Raw genomic sequence first — 22342 nt, forward strand, 5'->3', positions numbered from 1 at the left:
TGAACATGTGAACCAACCAAGAACAATTTTCTAATTGGAAAGAGACTGTTGTCTATGGAACTGTGCATTGATGGAGAAAGAGAAGCCAATTTTTGGACAACCCATCCCATCCCACTCTGTCCCACCCCAGAATCAACAATGTGTTGTACAAAATGTGCATGGAAGGCAACCCAACCTCAATAACACTTGGATGTCAAGGGTCATGAGTGGATAATATTTGTAATGCCTTAATTCTCCATTGTCATGCAACTGACCAGATATTAAGTGCTTTGGCTGACTAGAATGGAAAAATGATAATGTTCTTTTATTCAGATTATATTCTAACCTTCCTAGATAGTATCTTTTGAAAGCCCCATGATTCATTCTGGAAAACAAGGGTCCCTAGAGGTTGTTTTGTGCCATTGCTTTATGGGATTTCTACACCACCCACATATCTCATGTCCATGCTCCACAATGGCTTGTTGATTCAGGAAGAGAACGGGAAACTCTGATGAAGAAGAGGCCAAAATGCAAACTGAACTGGTCTATGAAATTAAAAAAATGTAACTGGCCAGGATATAGGGGCTGAGTACAGGACATGAGACACAGAAGGGGCGTTGTGTTAATTCTTCCCCCTCTGACCTCTTAACAAGGCAACAGTGGTGCAAAAAGGCTGGTAGTGTAGAATTCTTAGCTTTTCAGAACAAAGAAGCGCCTCTTTGGCGTGAAATATTAAGGGATGATTTTGTTTCTAGCTACTCTTTGCAGCTTTCAGCTGAAGTCTAACTTTTAGGCATTATCTCCGGTTGTCTCCCGGAGGTTGTGATAGGGCAGAAGACACTACAGGGATTCAAAGAAGGTTTGGATAAATTCCTGAAGGATAAGGGGATTGAGGGGTACGGACAGAAGTAGTGATAGGTTATAGGATGAGGCAGGGACCACTTGACAGGTCATGGACCTGATGGGCCGCCGCGGGTGCGGAATGCTGGGCGCGATGGACCTCTGGTCTAACCCGGTGGAGGCAACTTCTTATGTTCTTATGTTGTCTCTAGTTGCTACTTTTGAAGGGTTGTTAAAAACATAAGAATATACTAGGACAGACCAAAGGTCCATCAAGCCCAGTATCCTGTTTCCAACAGTGGCCAACCCAGGGCTCAAGTACCTGGCAGAAACCCAAAGAGTAGCAAAATTCCAGAGCTGAGATTGTGATGTCATAATGCCTCAATCCACCAATGCCTAAAAGCCAACCTCATCAGTGATGTCACAATGGCTTGATTGTCCTATACTTGGCTCACATAAGAACATAAGAATTGCCATACTGGGACAGACTGAAGGTCCCTCAAGCTCAGTATCCTGTTTCCAAAAGTGGACAACCCAGGTCCCAAGCACTTTAGCTAGATTCTAGGCTTCTTATCCAAGGAATAAGCAATAGATTTCCCCAAGCCATCTCTCAATAATAGCCTATGGATTTCTCTTTTAGTAAATTATCCTAACTTTTTTGTAAACCCCACTAAACAACTGATTTCACCACATTCCCAGCAACAAATTCCAGAGTTTAATTTATTGTTGTGTGAAGAAATATTTTCTCCGGTTTGTTTTAAATCTACCACTTAGTAGCTTCATCGCATGTCCCCCTAGTCCTAGTATTTTTGGAAAGGGCGAACAAGCGATTCACATCTACCCTTTCTACTCCACTCATTATTTCATAGACCTGTATCATATCACCCCTGAGCCATCTCTTCTCCAAGCTGTAAGAGCCCTAGCCACTGTAGCCTCTCCTCATGGAAAAGTCATCCCATCTCTTTTATCATTTTTGTCGCCCTTCTCTGTACCTTTTCTAACTTGGAGTACTGTGTTCAGTTTTGGAGACCACACTACCGAAAGGACGTGCTGAGGATCGAGTCGGTTCAGCGAACGGCCACCAGGATGGTCTTGGGGCTCAAGGATCTCACGTATGAAAAAAGATTAAAAAAATTGCGGCTGTACTCACTTGAGGAAAGAAGAGAACGGGGAGATATGATTGAAACATATAAGTACATCACGGGACGCATCGAGTCAGAAGACCACCAGAGGGCATCCGCTGAAAATCAGGGGAGGGAAGTTTCATGGCGACTCCAGGAAGTACTTCTTCACCGAAAGAGTAGTGGATCATTGGAACAGACTCCCACTCCAGGTGATAAAGGCCAGCAGCGTGACGGATTTTAAGAGAAAATGGGATACTCACGTGGAATCTTTAAGGGAGTAAATTCAGGGGAGGGGATACTTGGAATGGGCAGACTTGGTGGGCTATAGCCCTTTTCTGCTGCTTTTTTCTATGTTTCTATGTTTCTATCTGTTTTGAGATATGGTGACCGGAACTGCACACAGTATTTGAGGTGCAGCGATACAAGGGCATTATAACATTTTCATCTTTGTTTTCCATTCCTTTCTTTGTCTGGTTTTGTATGCTAATGACAAACACCTTTCTAGGTCATCATTAGGAACGCGCATGGAAAAATCGTTAGGAGGAGGTTTTGTTTCATTTTGATTTTTTAATTTTTAATTTTTGTTTCAGAGGGCTTTGCCATCAATAGTGAGCACTCTTTGTGAACTGTTCACACTTACATAGAGTCACGCTATTTCCTGGGATTTCTTGCTTTTCACGACACTAGAGAAGCCTGGAATTTCAGGTCTTTTCCCGTTACTTTGGAGTAAAAACATCATGGAAAGAAATGAAAAAAGTTGTTGACATTTTGCTATGTTATTTCACACTGCATCCTTAGTCATTGCCGAAGACATCTTACCATCTAGGGACCTTCCAATGTTAGCAGCCATTATTATAATGGTTCTTGATCAGGGCTTCTGAATTTAGGCTTTAACTGATAAATATTGACAAAACATCCCTGACACAAAAAATATATATATTGCCCGAGGTACATTACTGTGAGCCCACCAGGACAGACAAGGAAAAATGCTTGAGTACCTGAATGTAAACCACGTGCATACGTGGTATATATAAAAATAAAATATATAAATATATACAATATTGGGTTCAACACCAGAAAAACCACAGTTTCTCCTAATATTCTCACATCTTTTTTCTGGCTTGTCTTGTATGGTGCGCTCTGCGTTTGTGCCTCTTCAATGCTGACAACTCCTAAGTGACACGAACATTTTAATTTCCCCTGAAAACTACCCACTGGCACTGGCACTGGCACTGGCACCCACAAAACAAAAACACTGATAGACACAACAATTTTGTAGCCTTACATAATCCCTAATTAGAGGGGCCCTTTTATGAAGCCGGGTTAGTGTTTTTTTATCGCTGTCCGCGGTGGTAAAAGCTCTGACACTCATAGAATTGCTCAGAATTGAATCGGTTCAGCGGATGGCCACCAGGATGGTCTCGGGGCTAAAGGGTCTCCCGTACGAAGAAAGACTGAGCAAATTGCAGCTCTACACTCTCAAAGAGCGTAGGGAGAGGGGAGACATGATTGAGACATTTAAGGACATCACGGGACGGGTCGAGGTGGAAGATGATATCTTTCTTCTCAAGGGACCCTCGACCACAAGAGGACATCCGCTCAAACTCAAGGGAGGGAAGTTTCGTGGAGACGCCAGGAAGTACTTCTTCACGGAGAGAGTGATTGAGCATTGGAACAAGCTTCCAGTGCAGGTGGTCGAGGCACGCAGCATCCCAGACTTCAAGAACAAATGGGATACCTATGTGGGATCCCTACGAGGTCATGCCAAGGGATAGGGTCACTAGGACTTGAATGAGCAGGTCAGTAGAGTGACATTATAATTACAATTATACTTTAGGGGGTCAGTAGACTTAAGAGGGTGGATAAATGGTGTGGGCAGACTTGATGGGCTATAGCCCTTATCTGCCGTCATCTTTCTATGTTTCTATGAACTTTTACTGTTGCGGATGGCGATAAAAAACGCTAACACAGCTTAATAAAAAGAGGGGGTTGGGGGCGTTTAAAATGAAAAATAAATACCTATATTTATGACTTATAAACCTATAATACCAGAAATCCTAGTTATGATCCTGACACAACACTTTTGACACGTGGGGGTGAGAGAGGGGGGATTTTATAACAAGTTTATCTCACGTGGAAGCCACTTATTAAATGACCCCAGAAGTCGGGTATGTTCAGGGGTGAAATCTGGGCAAACCACAGGTGAAGTCATGATTTGGATATGTTCTTTATAACATATGCTTGGACATATCTACCTTATTAATGAATATTTAAGCATGATCCTGATTTCATTTTATAAAAGACACATGTGGTGCATAGGTGTCTTTATAAATCAATTTTTAATTAGGCTGGAAAAACCTTAATAAACATCACAGTTTGGAATTTCTATGTTTTCAGACAGACTTCTTGGGTCACCAGGCCGCCCAGTGGTATAAAGTGTTAGGCGGATTTAATAAAAAGAAATTAAAAACTGGTTTAAGAGATATTTGGAGCATTGAGATTAAGCATGAAATTACTGCATCTCAATGGCCCCGAATTTGGTCTTGGAGGATGAAATGTACGGTGTCAGCATCTATGAGACAAACTTGGTTTTTTCTGTTGCATAGAGCGTTGTAGACCCCTGTTAGGTTACAAAAATTAGATAGTTCTTTGTCCAATAGATGTTGGCATTGTCATCTAGATCATTTATTGTTTCATTGCCCATTTATTATGAATTTTTGGAAATCAATTTGGGACCAAATTAATAATTTATTAGATAACCCAGTGGCATTATCTGTGCTATTTGATATGGAAATGAGAGCAAAAAGTCAGATTTCTGCGAATAACAATAAATTATTACTTATAATGACTGGTGTTGCCATTCAGCAAATTACATATAATTGGAAGGATTGGAGGAGATTGAATTACACCTTTTGGTGGAATTCTTTATGTCACATCTATAAAATGGAAATATTCATTGCATTGCAAAGAGGATATTTTAAGAAATTTCAGGATGTGTGGAAACCATTGACAAGATATTGTACAGAGTAACTGGATACGTTTCCCTTAAATATATCAGTTTAAAAGGGTAGGGTGGGGATTGTGGTATTGATGTGTATTTATATAATTATTAGTTATGTGGTAGGGAGGGATGGGAGGGGGAGGGGTAAGAAGTTATGTAATTAACCTAAGATAGAATGAAAGTGAAATTTGCATTGATTATCTGATTGAATATGTACTTACACTTTATGTAATTTTGAAAATGAATAAAAATTTGAAAAAAAAAAAAATTTTAATTAGGCGCGTACTTAGCCTCCACCCTTTTTTTTCCTTCTCAAGTCTGACCTAGAATACTTTGCTCAGTGAACATATTTTCTGCATTCTAAACAAAATCATATTTTTTTACAATTACGTATATACTGTAGTTTACATTGATCATTAGTAAAAAGATTTCAACTAAAATAAGGCGTTTTAAACTCAGTTTCTTCATCTTTGTTTTGTCATGTTGACTTTGGAAAAACTGAAGACATTTTAGGATATATAAGAATAGAGTCCTGTTTGGCTTTAATTCAGAATTTCTCCTGTTTCCCGGTTTTCCCGCAGCTATTCCGTGTCCAAGCTCAATGGTTTATGATCATTGTCGCACAAGTTGTGCCGAGCACTGTGGGAACAACCCTGCCAATGTCACAACCTGCACCAACTCTCCAGCCGAGGGCTGTTTCTGTCCCCTGGGAGAGGTGATGTTCAATGGAGAGTGTGCCAATGAAGAAGTATGCAGTCAGTGTGTCGATGAGGAGGGAATATACCATCGGGTGAGTCTCTGAACTCTATCCAAAAAGAAACAATTACAGTAACGCTCAAAATAAAGTCTGGTGGACTAAATCAATGTGTTTGACATTTATAAAGACTGTTTTGTGCATAAATTCTGTCTCTCTCTATAAAAGACCTCTTATAAATTAACCCATGCTTACAAGGACGTGATATGACACATGACGTACATTTAGACATGTTCTGGGATGGAGCATGGATGGAATCATGCAGTACAAACATATTTCAACTATGTACACGTATGCTTGTTCCTGAGCTGATGTAAACATACCCAGACGCATTGTGGCTGCAGTATTTTTTTGCTGATATTTTAAAGAGCTTCCACACCAATGGGAACTGTTATTTTTATTTTTTATTTTTTTTAAAAAAACCTTTACAGGTACTCATAAGCCTAGTTTGTGTTTGGAGACTAAGAAGGTAAAATTTTTTAATCCAATCCATGAAGTCATGATTTACACTGGAGTAAAAGCCTTCCTTGATCATATTTAGGTGAAAAGAGCACAGGTATGATACAGGAAGTAAAGCATCGAGACTGAGACCCCCCACCCTATGAATGGGTTAAAACGTGGTGACACTGATATGAAAGTATGTCCAGCACCGGGGTTCCATAAAATTCACAGGTCAGGTCAAGTAGGCTAGGAATGATGGGTAGAACTCATTTCCATGAGATTGTAATGTGAAACAAAATTAACGCCAATCTGGTCTACGAGTATCTAAAACGCCCTGTCTTCTAGACTGTGTTCTGACTCAAAATGGATTTGTGTGCATTGCTGAAGAAAAATGTCCCGATTTCTAGTGATAAACCTCTACATTGAGTAGACATAGGTATCTCATAATTGAAATTTTTTTTTTAATTAGCCAATAGGCACCTACCCAGTTCTATAAATGCTAGGCACTTATTGCATGGCATCTAGAAGCACCTACTTGGGGAGAGAGACATAGATGCCCCTAGGCACAATTCTCTAAAGGATGTAGGCGCCTACGTTTTTGATAGGCACCTTTAGGCGCAATTCTGTAAATGGCCCCTAAGTGTGATTGAAATGCGGCTGGCACCTTTTTTCTAGGCCCCATTTACAGAATCTGGCCCTTAACTAAGTTTTGAGCATAGTTGGACTTCCTCCATTGCAGGGTTGTATACTATTCTGCTTGAACGGTCAGTCAACTAAGTGGCTCCATATACCGTCAGAAATAATACTCCTGTTTACCATAAAGTGTCTCATGGAGTAGGAACCCCCTCCCCTCCCCTGATTTTCAAAAAATGCTTTCAAAAACCGTTCCTCGCTGTATTTTAAGGTGATGATGCTAGAATACTCAGTGTTCGGCAGTTGATGAAAAGGCTGTTAAATAGCATGGTTTGATCTATTCAGAATGACATTGCATTAAGACATTTACTGGAAATAAAAATAAAGGATAGAAACATAGAAAAATGACGGCAGATAAGGGCCATAGCCCATCAAGTCTGCCCACTCCACAGACCCACCCCCTAAGTTTGCTCTAGAGACCCCGCTCTAAATGACCCATTCTTAACTCCACCCTCTCAGGGATCCCACATGGGCATCCCATTTACCCTTAAAATCTGGCACGCTGTTGGCCTCGATCACCTGTATTGGAAGCTTGTTCCAATGATCAACCACTCTTTCGGTGAAGAAATACTTTCTGGTGTCCCCATGAAATTTCCCTCCCCTGAGTTTAAGCGGACGCCCTCTTGTGGCTGAGGGTCCTTGGAGAAGGAAAATGTCTTCTTCCACCTCGATACGTCTGGTGATATACTTGAACGTCTCAATCAGGACGTGTTTGACACTGACGACTTCTGGAGACCTTTTAGATCAGAATCTCAAAACAAGCTTTGATAATGATATTGGCTGCTAAGGATAATGGAGGAAAATCATAGTAGACCTTCTGGTAAAAAGATAAAGATTCTATATTCATGCTTTTGGTTCCATATCTAATAAACCCTAACCATCGACTCCTGGTAGAAGAATTGCCATCTACCAAATTGGTTGGGGTTTTCAAACCGTTGTTATTCAGGGAAATGTCCTAAATGATCTCCATTTGTCCAGCCCGCAGATTTTCCTTGCAGTGACGATCTGCCCTTCTGCCCCCTCTAGCACCTGGACACGTGGATTCCGCAGAATGAACCTTGTAAACTCTGCATGTGCCTCGAGAAGATGATAAACTGCACTACGAAACCATGCCCAACACCCAAACGTAAATGAATTTCAATCCCTTCCTTCTCTGTCCGTTTGCTTCTCAGGCCGACTAGGATAGATCCTTACTCTATATTGTTCCTTTTCACAGCTGCTGTGTGTGGTCAGTGTGAAGTGTCCAGGCTGAAGAAGGGCGCTGACCAGTGTTGCCCAGACCATGAGTGTGGTAAGTTTAGTTTAGTTTTTTAAAAATTTTTTTATATTTGTATTAAAAATACAACTTGCAAAGAAAGGGTCCTTTTACTATACTGCATTGAATACTAATGTGTACTTTCTCATAACACAGCAAAAAAAGCCTATTATGGGACATGCTAAAGCACTGAAACAGAAAAATACAATCTACTCTCTTCCAATGCAAGGAAAAACCAATCAAAGTTCAACAAGTGGAGTACATATAACAAAGTGGAGAAAAAGGACCTCAGTTAAAGCTAAAACTACATATATACTCGAATATAAACTGAGATTTTGGGGCCAAAAAATGGCCCAAAAAATGGGGGTCTTGGTTTATATTCAAATTCTGCACCCACTGCGGGCCTCCAGTACTGCTCTGGTGGTCCAGTGGTGCGGGGAGCTGGAGCTACCGTCAATCCCTCCCTCCCGTCGACTTTGTTTAACTAGGTTGCCCCTCCCTTCCAGGTCCCCTTGCAGGTCTACTATAGGTCCTCGGTGGTCCAACGGTGAGGCGGGACAGGAACGATCCCTTTATGCTCCTGCCCGGCAGATTCTGTAGTGAAAAAAATTACTGCCACGATAAGTGGCTTATTTTTGGTTATGGCTAGTGCCTGTTGGTTGTTATTTTTTGGAGATGCTCTGTTTTTCGCTCGATGTAAAGAAGAAATGGTCAAAGTGTGTGGAATTTTTTCTGACCAATGACTATTGTGTACCTACTACAGTTACCTTGTTGGGCTGTGGCAGTGGGTTCCTAGCTAGTTCTAGCTTTAACTGAGGTCTTTTTCTCCACTTTGTTATATGTACTCCACTTGTTGAATGTTGATTGTTTTCTCCTTGCGTTGGAAAAGCGTAGATTGTATTTTTCTGTTTCAATTTTTTTCTACTCTGCCCTTTTTGTATATTTTACATGCTAAAGCATCTCATGTTACTAAGCACGTGTCAATTATCTTTTAGGGGTTCTGTTGAGATGGTGTGTCAAAAGTATTTATGGGCATTCCTGCTCTAACCAGTTACTGCATCTACATTATATTAGACTAATATTTTAGCCCGTTATATTAACGGGTGCTAGCTGTCTGTCTTTCTTTCCCCCCCCTTCCCTGTGCAGCAGCCACAGCAGCATTCCCTCCCCCTCCATATCCCCTGTGCAGCAGCATTTCTCCCCACCCTACTTCCCTGTGCAGCAGCCACAGCAGCAGCATTCTCTCCCCACACACCACTTCCCTGTGCAGCAGTAGCATTTCCCTTAGCCCCCCTTCCCTTCCTGCGGTCTCGCCTCCCCCCCCACACACACACAGTACCCTGTGCAGCAGCAGCATTTCCCGGCCTTCCCTGTGCAGAAGCAGCATTCCACCCCCACACACACACACTTCCCTGTGCAGCAGCAGCAGCATTTCCCGGCCTTCCCTGTGCAGAAGCAGCATTTCCCCACCACACACACACTTCCCTGTGCAGCATCAGCATTTCCCTCCCACACACACACTTGCCTGTGAAGCAGCAGTATTTCCTGGCCTTTCCTGTGCAGCATTAGCATTTCCCGGCCTTCCCTGTGCAGCATCAGCATTTTCCGCCGCCCCCTTCCCAGCGTTGAAATTAATAGAAAAGCGCTGCACCGCGCTACCGCTGGCTTCGGCATCTTCTATCAACTGCGGCCAACCCTAGCGGAAACAGGAAGTAGTCAGAGAGGGCGGGCCACAGTGGACAGAAGACGGTGAGGCCAGCGTTAGCGCGGTGCAGCGCTTTTCTCTTAATTTAAACGTGGGTTAGCCGGTCAGAAGGAGGAGGCTTTGGCAGTGGTGGTTTTGGCGGTGAGTGAGGGCGGGAGGGGGGGGAGTCGGCGGCTGTGCTGTGTTTCTCCGAGTTGTCTGTCCGCTGCATCCGCACTCCTGCTTGCCACGGACCTACTGATCACAGATCAGAAATCATGGAAGCACGCAGATAAGTGCGCATGCGCGGCTAGGGTTGTATTATATATAGGATGATATTTGCATGCAATTAATGATTGGATGATGTGTCATAGACTAGTTTTGAATCTTGCCAAAATGGAGTCGATGTTGGTTGGAAGGGTTGAAGAACCATTATGTCTAGTGCTTAAAGTGTGAAATAAAATGACAGTTTTAGGCGTTTGGACAGATTCTTTCATCCATGAAGGATCAGGTTTTATCTGTCATTAAATATGCTTTCTTTCAGATGTGGCTTTTGAGTTGCTGCTCAAACCGGTGCTGCCCCCATATGATTTTCGACTTGTGTTCTATTGCAAATGTTGGATTATTGTAACGCACTGTATTTGGGTATGTTATCATCCAAATGCAGATCTTTCCAAATGATTCAGAACGCTGCAACACGTTTAATCTTTGGTGGCAGTATATCTGAGCATGTGACGCCTTTACTGCAAGAATTGCATTGGTTACCTTTTAAATCTCAAGTAGCGTTTAAGGTGTTGGTATTGATTTTTTCAAGCAATTCTCCGAGGGATACCTTGGTATCTTTCGCATGCTGTGACGTTACATCAGCTATGTCGATCTTTAAGTTTGGAGAACATGATGCGTTTATCTGTTGATGAGTTACAGCACGTGAGGTAGGCTAATAATAATAATAACAGTTTATATACCGCAATACCGTTAAGTTCTATGCGGTTTACAAAAGATTAGTGGAGTACAAGTTGAGTTGACGTACAAGTTGAATTAACTTAAGGGATGTGGGGAACTATGGGGAGAAAGGGCAAGAGAGGGGAAGGAGGGAAGTGGGTCAGCTGTCTAGGTATTTCAGGAAATGGTGAGTTTTGAGGTGTTTCCTGAATATCTCATAAGTGGTGGGCAATAGGAGTTGTTCTAGGTCTTTACCCCATAGGGCAGCCTGATGTGAGAGAAGATGCTCATGGTGTTTTTTTAGTTTGCATCCTCTAACCGGGGGAGAAACGAAGTGTGAGTGGGAGCTTCTCTTGTGTCTGTTGGCTGAGAAGGAGAAGAGGTCAGTGATGTATTTAGGGGTTAGACCGTAGAAAACTTTAAAACAGAGGCAGGTGAACTTAAACTTTACACGAGCTTCCATTGGCAGCCAGTGTAGCTGTTTGAAGTATGGCGTATAGGCTAGTACCAGAGCGATGGCTATTTCGGTGGCAGGGGCGAAGCTTTGGAATAACTTGGTTGGACAATTGAGAATGAATAATAAATGTTCAGAGTTTAAAAAAATTATTAAAAACATCTCTTTTAATAGAAGCTTTTTAAGTGGTTAAGAAGCAGTGACTGAAGGAATGAAGTGGTTAATGTATATTATTTTGTTTTATACTGTTTTAGGGGGTGTTTTTATCTTATGATTATATTGGGTTTTGGGGGTTTTTTTTGGGTAATCTGCTTAGGTATAAGTTTTTAAAATAAATAAATAACCGCCCTTTTACAAAACCATAGGGTGGATTTTAGCGCCGGCCATGGCGGTAACAGTCCTGACGGTGCAGCCGGAGCTAATAGCCACACTACGGTTTTGTAAAAGAGGGAATAAAATAAATTATCAGTAAATGACCACACACTAATGGTAAATATACTACACTACAAATTTTTTAAAGTGTTTTTGGACCATCAGGGGTGCATTACATGAAGTTTCAAGTTTCAAGATCAAGTTTATTTGTTATTTGATTAATCGCCTATCACAATTACTAAGCGATGTACACATAATAAAATAAATTTCTAAACTGTACATAAAATAAGAAGTAACATTAACAACAGTATAAAATCACCAAAGACAAACTAATTAAAACAAGGTAATTAAAACAAAACAAGCAAACAATAGGACAGAAGGATCTGCTCTGGATACCAGAGACTGTCATTCTGTAGTGTCTGTTTCAACCTCGGTCCTTCTACACCAGCATTCTTCAAAGCAAAGCTTGCGGGTCAGTGGTTGTGGCCATTCATACTCTGATTCTTATGTGAGCCAAGGATAATGAAGCCATTGTGACATCACTGATGTGATTGGCTCTTAGGCACTGGTGGAATGAGGCATTATGACATCACAATATCTGCTCTGGATACCAGAGACTGTCATTCTGTAGTGTCTGTTTCAACCTCGGTCCTTCTACACCAGCATTCTTCAAAGCAAAGCTTGCGGGTCAGTGGCTGTGGCCATTCATACTCTGATTCTTCCCTCTCTCCTTAAAGAATGACATGAAGATGGTTTCCTGCGGTTATCCGCGGGGACGGGAATGGTGATGAATTTTGTCACTGTATCATTCTCTAATTTGAACCGTATTTGTTATACTCTACTGGGGTTAACTTTGCCTCCTGCGTTTAGCTTGTGTAACTAGCCAGCATCAAAAGCTGTATTCCCTGATATTGTGCTGATGTGCCGTAAGCTCGCATGTCAGAAACGAGAGGGGGGGGGGGGGGGGGGAAAGGGAGGTGTGGTTCAATTAATCTTTAATAAGCCTGGAGTCTTTTTGTCTCAGACCGAAATTACCTCCGTGCAGTTCAGTACCTTTGTTTACCTGGAAGTTTGCGTAAGAAAATCTCACACTACATTACAAACTCTTTCAGCGCTTGTTTTACGATTAACAGACAGACACATAATCTCTGTGTTGTGTTTAATATGGACAAGTCGTCCTTGAAGAAGGGAGAGGCAGGGCTCAAATTCTTCTTCTAAAAAAATCCTCTTTGGTTGTGGTTTCCTATTCTTGTAGCTTAATTATCTTTTTCTTTCTTTTCACGAGAATATATTTCTTTTACAATCTTGTGTCTCTGTCTCTTGCCCAATCATTTGTGTAATGTTGCCATGGAGAAAAACATGGTGTGGCAACACACTGGAACATTTATTGGGCTTGAAATGCACCTACTGGGGTTGGAGTGCAGCGTTTCAGTCCTGAAGAGAACGGGGGGCTCTCTGTTCAGTTCTGGCACTTCCGTATGGGAGCACCAGGAAAAATGATACGTTCCTTGTTGCAGTCCAAGAGTTTTCCAACCATGTAGGTCACTTCTCCGAATGTCATGTCAAAGTGGGTCAAGAATAGAGGGTCCCTTGCCACCCAAAACTGAGCGAGGAAAATTGCTAATCACATACTCCGTGAGTCTCTTCAGATTCTTGTAAATTACAGCATGAGAAAAATGTAAACTCTTTCCTAAAAAACCTCATTGTTAATTCAGCAGAAAAGTGGCAGTTTGGGTTCATCGCAGTAGTTCTCAGTCCTCTGGGTCAGATATTCTGTTTTCCTTCCTCCACATATCTCGCCCTCCAGGGAGTCTGGACTGCACCCTATTTAAGTTGAGTTGCGCTGAGAGTCAGTGTATTTAAAACTTGCAGTTCTAATTAATTGGAGTGAGCCTTAGAACGGCATAGTGCTGTAATTAAAAGACCAGCCAATTGCCATTTTACCCATATCAAGAACAAATGATAATGCTATAGTGAAAACCATAAAGTGTTGGACTGATGACGATCAATGGTATTTTGGGGGAAGCCTCTGCTTGCCCTGTATCGGTAGCATTGGAATGTTGCTACTCTTTGGGATTCCAGAATCTTGCTATTCCTTGGGTTTCTGTATGGAATGTTGCTACTCTTTGGGATTCCGGAATCTTGCTATTCCTTGGGATTCTGCATGGAATGTTGCTACTCTTTGGGATTCCGGAATCTTGCTATTCCTTGGGATTCTGCATGGAATGTTGCTACTCTTTGTGATTCTAGAATCTTGTTACTCTTTGTGATTCCGGAATCTTGCTATTCCTTGGGATTCTGTATGGAGTATTGCTACTCTTTGGGATTCCGGAATCTTGCTATTCCTTGGGATTCTGTATGGAATGTTGCTACTCTTTGGGATTCCAGAATCTTGCTATTCATTGGGTTTCTGTATGGATTGTTGCTACTCTTTGGGAATCCGGAATTTTGCTATTCCTTGGGATTCTGTATGGAATGTTGCTACTGTTTGGGATTCCGGAATCTTGCTATTCCTTGGGTTTCTGTATGGAATGTTGCTACTCTTTGGGATTCCAGAATCTTGCTAATCCTTGGGTTTCTGTATGGAATGTTGCTACTCTTTGGGATTCCGGAATCTTGCTATTCCTTGGGATTCTGTATGGAATGTTGCTACTGTTTGGGATTCCGGAATCTTGCTATTCCTTGGGTTTCTGTATGGAATGTTGCTACTCTTTGGGATTCCAGAATCTTGCTAATCCTTGGGTTTCTGTATGGAATGTTGCTACTCTTTGGGATTCCGGAATCTTGCTATTCCTTGGGATTCTGTATGGAATATTTCTACTCTTTGTGATTCTAGAATCTTGCTATTCCTTGGGATTCTGCATGGAATGTTGCTACTCTTTGGGATTCCAGAATCTTGCTATTCCTTGGGATTCTGCATGGAATGTTGCTACTCTTTGTGATTCTAGAATCTTGTTACTCTTTGTGATTCTGCAATCTTGCTATTCCTTGGAATTCTGTATGGAACGTTGCTACTCTTTGGGATTCCGGAATCTTACTATTTCTTGGGATTCTGCATGGAATGTTGCTACTCCGTGGGTTTTGGCTGGGTACTAGGGACCTGGATTGGTCACCGTGAGAATGGGCTACTGGCTTGATGGCCCTTTGGTCTGACCCAGTAAGGCTATTCTGATGTTCTTAAAAAATTCTCAATCAAACAAACTGTGACGGTCCTATAAACACTTAAAGAGATTTGTTGGGTGTATCTGCTTATGCATGATCTATAAAGTTTTGATATATATCCATAAGTCATTATTAAGCTTCTAAGCCTACCTTTTACTGCCATGTTATAGATTTGCCCTCTTATGAGTCTCTCAAGACCGGGAAATCCCTTGTGTACTTGAAAGCGACTTATCTCGAGCTCTTGGTGAAAAATAAGTTAGTAGCCTCCACATGTGGAAAGAAATGTGTTTACACGTGCGCACGCCAGCAGCTACCTTCTCATTTGGATTTTGGACCTCGGGTCTCCTCAGGAACTGAGGGGGGCAATTGTGCTCCCATCTGTGGTGTCAAAGAAAGCTAAATTAATCGAAAATGCTTCTTTTGCATCCTCCCTAATTGGCTCCTTTGTAGGTGCAGCTTTGTGAAATCCAGCACTTACCTGTGTAAGCACCAGCAAACACCGCCGGTGCTTTGACCCCTGCATGTGTGGTTAACCTGCACTAATGTGCCCAGCCCTGAGTGAAGCTGTCATTTTTTGAACAGGTTGTGGTCTAAAATGGCTGCTTCTGCTGTGCATGCTGGGAAATGCGTCCTTAGACACGTTTTACAAAAGGTTCCAGTTCAGCAGAGCTTTTTGCAAAGTACATAAGAACATAAGAGTTGTCGCTGCTGGGTCAGACTTATTATGAAGGGTTGGGAAGGGAGGGAGATAAGATTTTATGATTGGTATTATTGCTGAATATTAAGTGATATTCTCAATGTGCAAATGTGTTTATGTATTATCACACTTATTGTACGTATAAAAATGAATAAAGATTTACAAAAAAAAGAAAAGAATTGCCACTGCTGGGTCAGACCAGTGGTCCATCGTGTCCAGCAGTCCGCTCACGCGGCGGCCCTTAGGTCAAAGACCAGCGCCTTAACTGAGACTAGCCTTACCTGCGTACGTTCTGGTAGGCGAGAATGGTGAATGTCCTTTCTGAAAGAAGCTCATCGGCTGCCCGTTATATATAAATTACTCTTAATAACTTTTAACGTATTAACGACAGAAGAGCCACTTTATCTTGTACGACTGTTAAGCCCATATACGTCAGTAAGACATCTACGATCGGCAAACAAACAACTCCTCGTAGTTCCATCTTATCGGGAAATAGTCCAAGAGCACGTCAGAGGCTCTGTTTTTTCTGTTAATGGCCCAAAGGTTTGGAATTCCTTACCATTCTCGCTCTATTGATAGGTTTAAAGTAGTCCTGAAAACGTTTCTTTTTTCTGATGCATATTAATTTCGGTGTTACCAGACGGCGCTGCTGGTACTAGGCAAACGAGTAAAAAATCCCAATGTGTTGTCCTTCCAGCTTTTCTTTTACAATTTGTAGTTCTCTCCCTCTCTCCTTTATTTCATGTGAATCTGAATTTTGTTTTTAATTATTATACATGTTTTTAGATTGTAAATCTCCCTGAAGGCAACCCCTAGGTGCAGGATAGTAAACTTTTTATGAACGCGGACGTTCCAATCCCTACCTCAACATTCTATGAAAAAAAAAAGAAGAGGCTTCATGTTTTTCCTTGACCGATGGAAGTCACTTTGGTCATTCCTATTCTCCTTATGGAATTAGACCTGAATTTTTCAATGCCGCACGCTCAGACAAGGGCACCCTACAGGGCTGCCTCTGGCACTCAGCGCTATCCCCTTGCGGGGCAGGCGGGTTTAGGGTTACCAGAGTTTACTAGTGTAAAATCTGGACCCATGGCTCCGCCCCCCAGGCTCACCCAGTTTTACCCAGCCTCGCCCCCACAGCCCCCTCCCTCAACCTGTTCTTGTACTTGGAGCCGTGTGAGGAGGGCATCTGCGCACGCTCACGATGATGTCGCATGCACGCGTGCATGTGCGTGATGTCACCGCATTGCTTCCACGCACGCGCAGGTGCCCTCCCGGCGCGGTCCCGAGCCGGAAGCTTTTCAAAACCCGGACAAAGTGCCGGTTTTGAAAATCCGTTCGGACACCCGGACATGTCCTCTAAAAAGAGGAAATGTCTGGGTACTGGGTTCTGAAGTGGCCGTAGGTGACCAGATGGTGTGGTGGACTTGTTGAAGTGATTCTTTGAACAGGGCTCAGCAACTGCCATGTGAAATGTATAGGAACCCCAAGATACCTCCATAGCCCCAAGATACCTCCATAGCCCCAGGTACGTTAGACAGATTGTGAGCCCACTGGGACAGATAGGGAAAATGCTTGAGTACCTGATTGTAAAAACCGCTTAGAAAACCTTGATAGGCGGTATATAAAATCCTAATAAACTTAAACTAATAAACTTAAACTTAAACTTAACTTAAACTTAAACTTAACTTAAACTTAAACTTATACCCTTGTGGAGCAGATAGGACAGTCCATGCCACTCGAGACAGGCTGAAGAAAGTGGGTCGGGGGCTTCTAAAACAAGATTTTTAAAATGTAGAAAGTAAACAGAAATCCCAGGCTTCACAGGTAGTTAATGCTCCAGTAACTTAATAAAAACAAAAACCAACAAACCCAGCACATTCTTTCCAATAACATCTTATTTAAAGACTCATAATGCCAAACTCTAATCCAATTTTACAGTTAGTTGGATTTCATAAAGCTTTTCATTGCACACGTGGGGGGGGGGGGGGGGGGGGGCCTTCTCTCCTCACTCCGTGCAGTTGGAGAGCCACCTTCTAACTTTAAATGCATATATTACTCCCATGGATACAAGAGGAGTAGCTTAATGGTTAGTGCAGTGGATTGTGATCCTGGGGAACTGGGTTCAAGTCCCACCACAGCTCCTTGCCCTGGGTACAAAAAACCCCCAAACAACCCCAGAGAAAATATACACCATATAGCACTGTAAAAATTATTAATAGTAGTAGTGAATTCTATAGATGGCCAGATTTGCCCCACCCCCTCCTTTATCAAGCTGCACTAGAGGTGTTTAGCATGAGCCAACATGGTATATGCTCATAGAATTCCTATAAGCGTCAGAGCTCTTACCTCGCCGGTCTGCACCCAAAACCTCTAGCACAGCTAGAGAAAAGGAGGCTTTGAGCACGTACCCAAGAGTAACAAGCCCTTAACTATCAACAACTGGTACACATCTGTCTTGCGTGCATCTATAAGGCATGGTGCCCAACTCTACCAGCATAACTCAAAGGGGGGGGGGGGCATGTCAGGGGCATTCCCAAAAAGTTGCACGAGAAGTTGTGGAATACTGCCAGGTTTTAGTAGGCGTAAGACTGTCGCCTAAAGTTAGGCATGGAATTTTGAGACGATCACCTCTGCGCGACTAAACCCAAGGTCCAATAGAAGAGAGCAGAGCGCGCCTGGTCTTCAAAACCCACTTTATTAGCAACCAAACATAAAATCCATCCATACAGTAGTCTTGTCAATCATGAAACCATGTGGCAGATCCTGTGGGAAATCATGGACTCGACACGGACCGTGTTTCGGGCTACATAGCCTGCATCAGGAGTCCACTCTTATCAGCGCGCTGTTTTTAACACTGGACTCCTGATGCAGAAGTATGTAATAACAAAATATATATTTAACTCTTGCCAAGTGCCAAAGAGGGGCATAATCGAAAGGAACGTCTAAGTCCGTTTTCGTCTAAGTTGCCAGTCGTCTAAAGTAAAAAACAGCTTAGGACACATTTTCGAAAAATATGTCCAAATTTTTTTCCCTTTCGAAAATCGCCTAAGTATACGTCCTGCCGATCTGATCGTCCAAGTCACTAAATCATCCATCTTTCTACCACATTTTCGTCCAACTTTTCATTCAAGTCAAAAACGCCTAGAACAAGCCCTGTTGGACGTGGGAGGGATCTGCAAAGTGATGGACTGAACACCTAGACATGGCACCTAAATAGTGGGGTACCTTTCAGGGCACTTCTGTGAACTTCACAAAAAGGGTGCCATGTCTTCTCCTCACTACAGCTCCCTTATAGGTCATGGTGAGCCCCCCAAACCACCTCCAGAATCCCCTAGACCCACTTATCTACCACCCCAATAGCCCTTATGGCTGCAGGAGCCACTTATATGCCAGTACAAAAGGGTTTTGGGGGTGTATAGGGGAGTGCACATGTTTAAGGATCAATGCAGTGATTACAGGGGCTTATGGGCAAGGGTCCTCCTCTCTATGCGTCACTAACCTACCCCCACGACGGCTTAAGCCACCTCTGTGCTGGACGACTAGGCTTTCCTATGCCAGGCTGCCAGGTGATGATGGTCTTGAAGCTGAATTTTAAAGGTGTGATTACGATTTTTATGGGGTTTGGGGGGATCACTGGAGTAGTGTGTGGGGGTCTGTATTATGTGTTTGCAGTGCTTATCTGGTAACTTTAGGTGGGTTTTTGTGACTTAGACCATGTTTTAAATGGTCTAAGTCACAACGTCCAAGTTCCGTCTAGGCTCTGTTGTAAAACTTTCAGTTATACATGCAGTACGACTAAGTCTAAGCCTGCCCACATCCTGCCCAAATCCCGTCCTCGACACTCCTCCTGAAATGCCCTTTTAAGCTATGGTCGTTCAGTGGCACTATGAAGGCCTAGGTCGTTTAGATATGCGTCCAAAACCCGGTTTGATTATCGGCATTTGGACGTCTTTCGTTTATGATCATCCAAGTGCTGACTTAGGCCGGTTTTTGGATGTTTTTCACTTTCGATTATGAGGTTCCCCAGGAGTCTAGAGATGGGAATAACTAGTAAGATAATTAAATTTGCTGATGATACAAAGTTGTTCAAAGTTGTTAAATTGCAAGAGGATTGTGAAAAATTGGAAGAGGACCTTGTAGGCTGGAAGACTGGGTGTCAAAATGGCAGATGGCGTTTAATGTGAGCAAGTGCAAAAGTGATGCTTGTGGGAGAGAGGAACCCGAACTATAGCTACGTGATGCTGGGCTCTAAGTTAAGGAGTCACTGCTCAGGAAAAGGATCTAGGTGTCATCGTTGAGGATACGTTGACCCCTCAGCTCGATGTATGGCGGCTGCTAAGAAAGCAAAGGGAATGTTAGGAATGATCAGGAAAGGAATGGAAAACAAAGATAAAAATGTAATAATGCCCTTGTATCGCTCTATGGTACGGCCGCACTTCAAATACTGTGTGCAGTTCTGGTTGCCGTATCTCAAAAAATATATAGCGGAATTAGAAAAGGTATAGAGAAGGGCAACAAAAATGATAAAAGGGATGGGACGACTTTCCTATGAGGAAAGGCTAAAGTGGCTAGGGCTCTTCAACTTGGAGAAGAGACGGCACAGGGGTGATATGATAGAGGTCTATAAAATACTGAGTGGAGTGGAAAGGGTACATGTGAATCACTTGTTCACTTTTCTAAAAATACTAGGACTAGGGGGAATGTGATGAAGCTACTGAGTAGTAGGTTTAAAACAAATGGAGAAAATATTTCTTCATACAACGTGAAATATGTTAGTATTTTTAATATGTATGCATGTAATCTTGTAAACTGCATAGTTTTAATGCGGTATATAAATTTTTAAATAAATAAACTATGGAATTCGTTGACTGCAAATGTAGTGAAATCAGTTATCTTAGCGGGGTTTAAAAAAGGCTTGGATAATTTCCTAAAAGAGAAGTTCATAGGCCATTATTGAGATGGGTTGGGGAAATCCACTGCTTATTTCTAGGATAAGCAGCATAAAATCTATTTTTCTACTTGGGATCTATCTAGGTACTTGGGGCCTGGGTTGGCCACTGTTGGAAACAGGATACTGGACTTGATGGACCTTCATCAACTCCCAGTACGTCAACTCTTATGTTCTTATGATGAGACAATCCATAAAAACAAGGTAATGTAGCTGCAAAACTTATGAATTTCCAGCCCCACCCCACCAACCCCATCAAGTTACTGATTGACTAGAATGTATGTTCTGAGTTGGGTGGAAGCAGAGGTTTCAGCTGTTCTCTGTAGGACTCAACCAAAGAAATAACTATAGAACGAGGAAGACAGGCAAAAATATCTGGAAAAGTTAAGAGAGGATGGTCAAGTAGTCAGGAAAGCAAAGATACAAATGGAAGAAAAAATAGCTGATACGGTAACAAGGAGAGACAAGACATTTTTTTGTAGATATATTAGTGATAGGAAGATGTTCAAAAGTGTCATTGTGAGATTCAAGAGTGAAGGGGAGAAATATGTAGAAGCTGATAAAGAAAAGGCTGATTTGTTTAACAAATATTTCTGTTCTGTGTTCACGGTTGAAGCGCTGGAAACGGGACCACAGAAGACAAATGTGAATAGGGATGGAGGAGTAATAGACTCTGATTGATTTTCAGAGGGTTGTGTTCATGAGGAGCTAGCTAAATTAAAGCTAGACATAGCGATTGGGCTGGATGGTGTACATCCGAGGGTGCTGAAGGAACTTAGGGAAGTTCTGTTGGCTCTGCTGACTGACCTTTTCCATGCTTCTTTAGAGTCGGGAGTGGTACTGGAGGACTGGAGAAGGGCAAATGTGGTCCCTCTATACAAAGTGAAAGTAAGGAAGACATAGGGAATTACAGGCCAGTAAGTCTGACTTCTGTGGTAAGCAAATTAATGGAAACGCTTTTAAAACAGAGAATGGTGAAGTTTCTAGAATCTGGTGGATTACAGCACCAGAGGCAACATGGATTCACTAGAGGTAGGTCTTGTCAGACTGCTGGTTCAATCCCTGATCTTAAGTACCTTAGACCAGTGGTTCCCAACCCTGTCCTGGAGGAACACCAGGCCAATTGGGTTTTCAGGCTAGCCCTAATGAATATGCATGAAGCAAATTTGCATGCCTATCACTTCCATCATATGCAAATCTCTCTCATGCATATTCATTAGGGCTAGCCTGAAAACCCGATTGGCCTGGTGTTCCTCCAGGACAGGGTTGGGAATCACTGGGATAGAGGATATGTGTTAGATGTGGTAGCATCCCTTTACTCAGAGCAATCTCCATTAACCACTACCCTCTGTTGTGATTGTATGTGTTGATCTTAAGGTGGCCAAACAGGTTGAAAAGGTGATGGCAAAAGCTAGAAGGATGCTAGGGAGAGGTATGGTCAGTAGGAAAAAGGAGGTATTGATGCCCCTGTATAAGACTCTGGTGAGACCTCATTTAGAATATTGTGTACAATTCTGAGGCCCTACCTTCAAAAAGATATAAAAGGGATGGAATTGGTCCAGAGGAAGGCTACTAAAATGGTCGATGGTCTTCATCATAAGGCGTATGGGGACAGATTTAAAGATCTCAATATATATACTTTAGAGGAAAGGTGGGAGAGATGAGATATGATAGAGACATTTAAATACCTACGTGGCGTAAATGTGCATGAGTCAAGTCTCTTTCATTTGAAAGGAAGCTCTGGAATGAGAGGGCATAGGATGAAGTTAAGAGGTGATAGGCTGTAGAGTAATCTGAGGAAATACTTTTTTATGGAAAGGGGAGTAGATGTGTGGAACAGTCTCCGGAAGAGGTGGTGGAGACAGAGACTGTGTCTGATTTCAAGAAAGCGTGTGATAGGCACGGGGGATCTCTCGGAGAGAGAAAGAGATAATGGTTACTGTGGATGGGCAGACTGGATGGGCCATTTGGTCTTTATCTACCATCATGTTTC

The 22342-nt window shown here is 42.4% G+C and overlaps 1 protein-coding gene across 1 annotated transcript in view; it reads left to right on the forward strand.

Moving 5' to 3' along the window:
- VWF (von Willebrand factor) overlaps nucleotides 1-22342 on the forward strand; it is a 221916-nt gene that overhangs the window by 133900 nt on the left and 65674 nt on the right. Inside the window, exons 38-40 of the mRNA XM_033953476.1 lie at nucleotides 5526-5734; nucleotides 7859-7958; nucleotides 8049-8123. Of these exons, the coding sequence (XP_033809367.1) occupies nucleotides 5526-5734; nucleotides 7859-7958; nucleotides 8049-8123 (384 nt within the window). The remainder of the gene's footprint in view (nucleotides 1-5525; nucleotides 5735-7858; nucleotides 7959-8048; nucleotides 8124-22342) is intronic.

The sequence above is a fragment of the Geotrypetes seraphini genome, chromosome 7 (genome assembly GCF_902459505.1).
Source record: "Geotrypetes seraphini chromosome 7, aGeoSer1.1, whole genome shotgun sequence".
Lineage (NCBI taxonomy): Eukaryota > Metazoa > Chordata > Amphibia > Gymnophiona > Dermophiidae > Geotrypetes > Geotrypetes seraphini.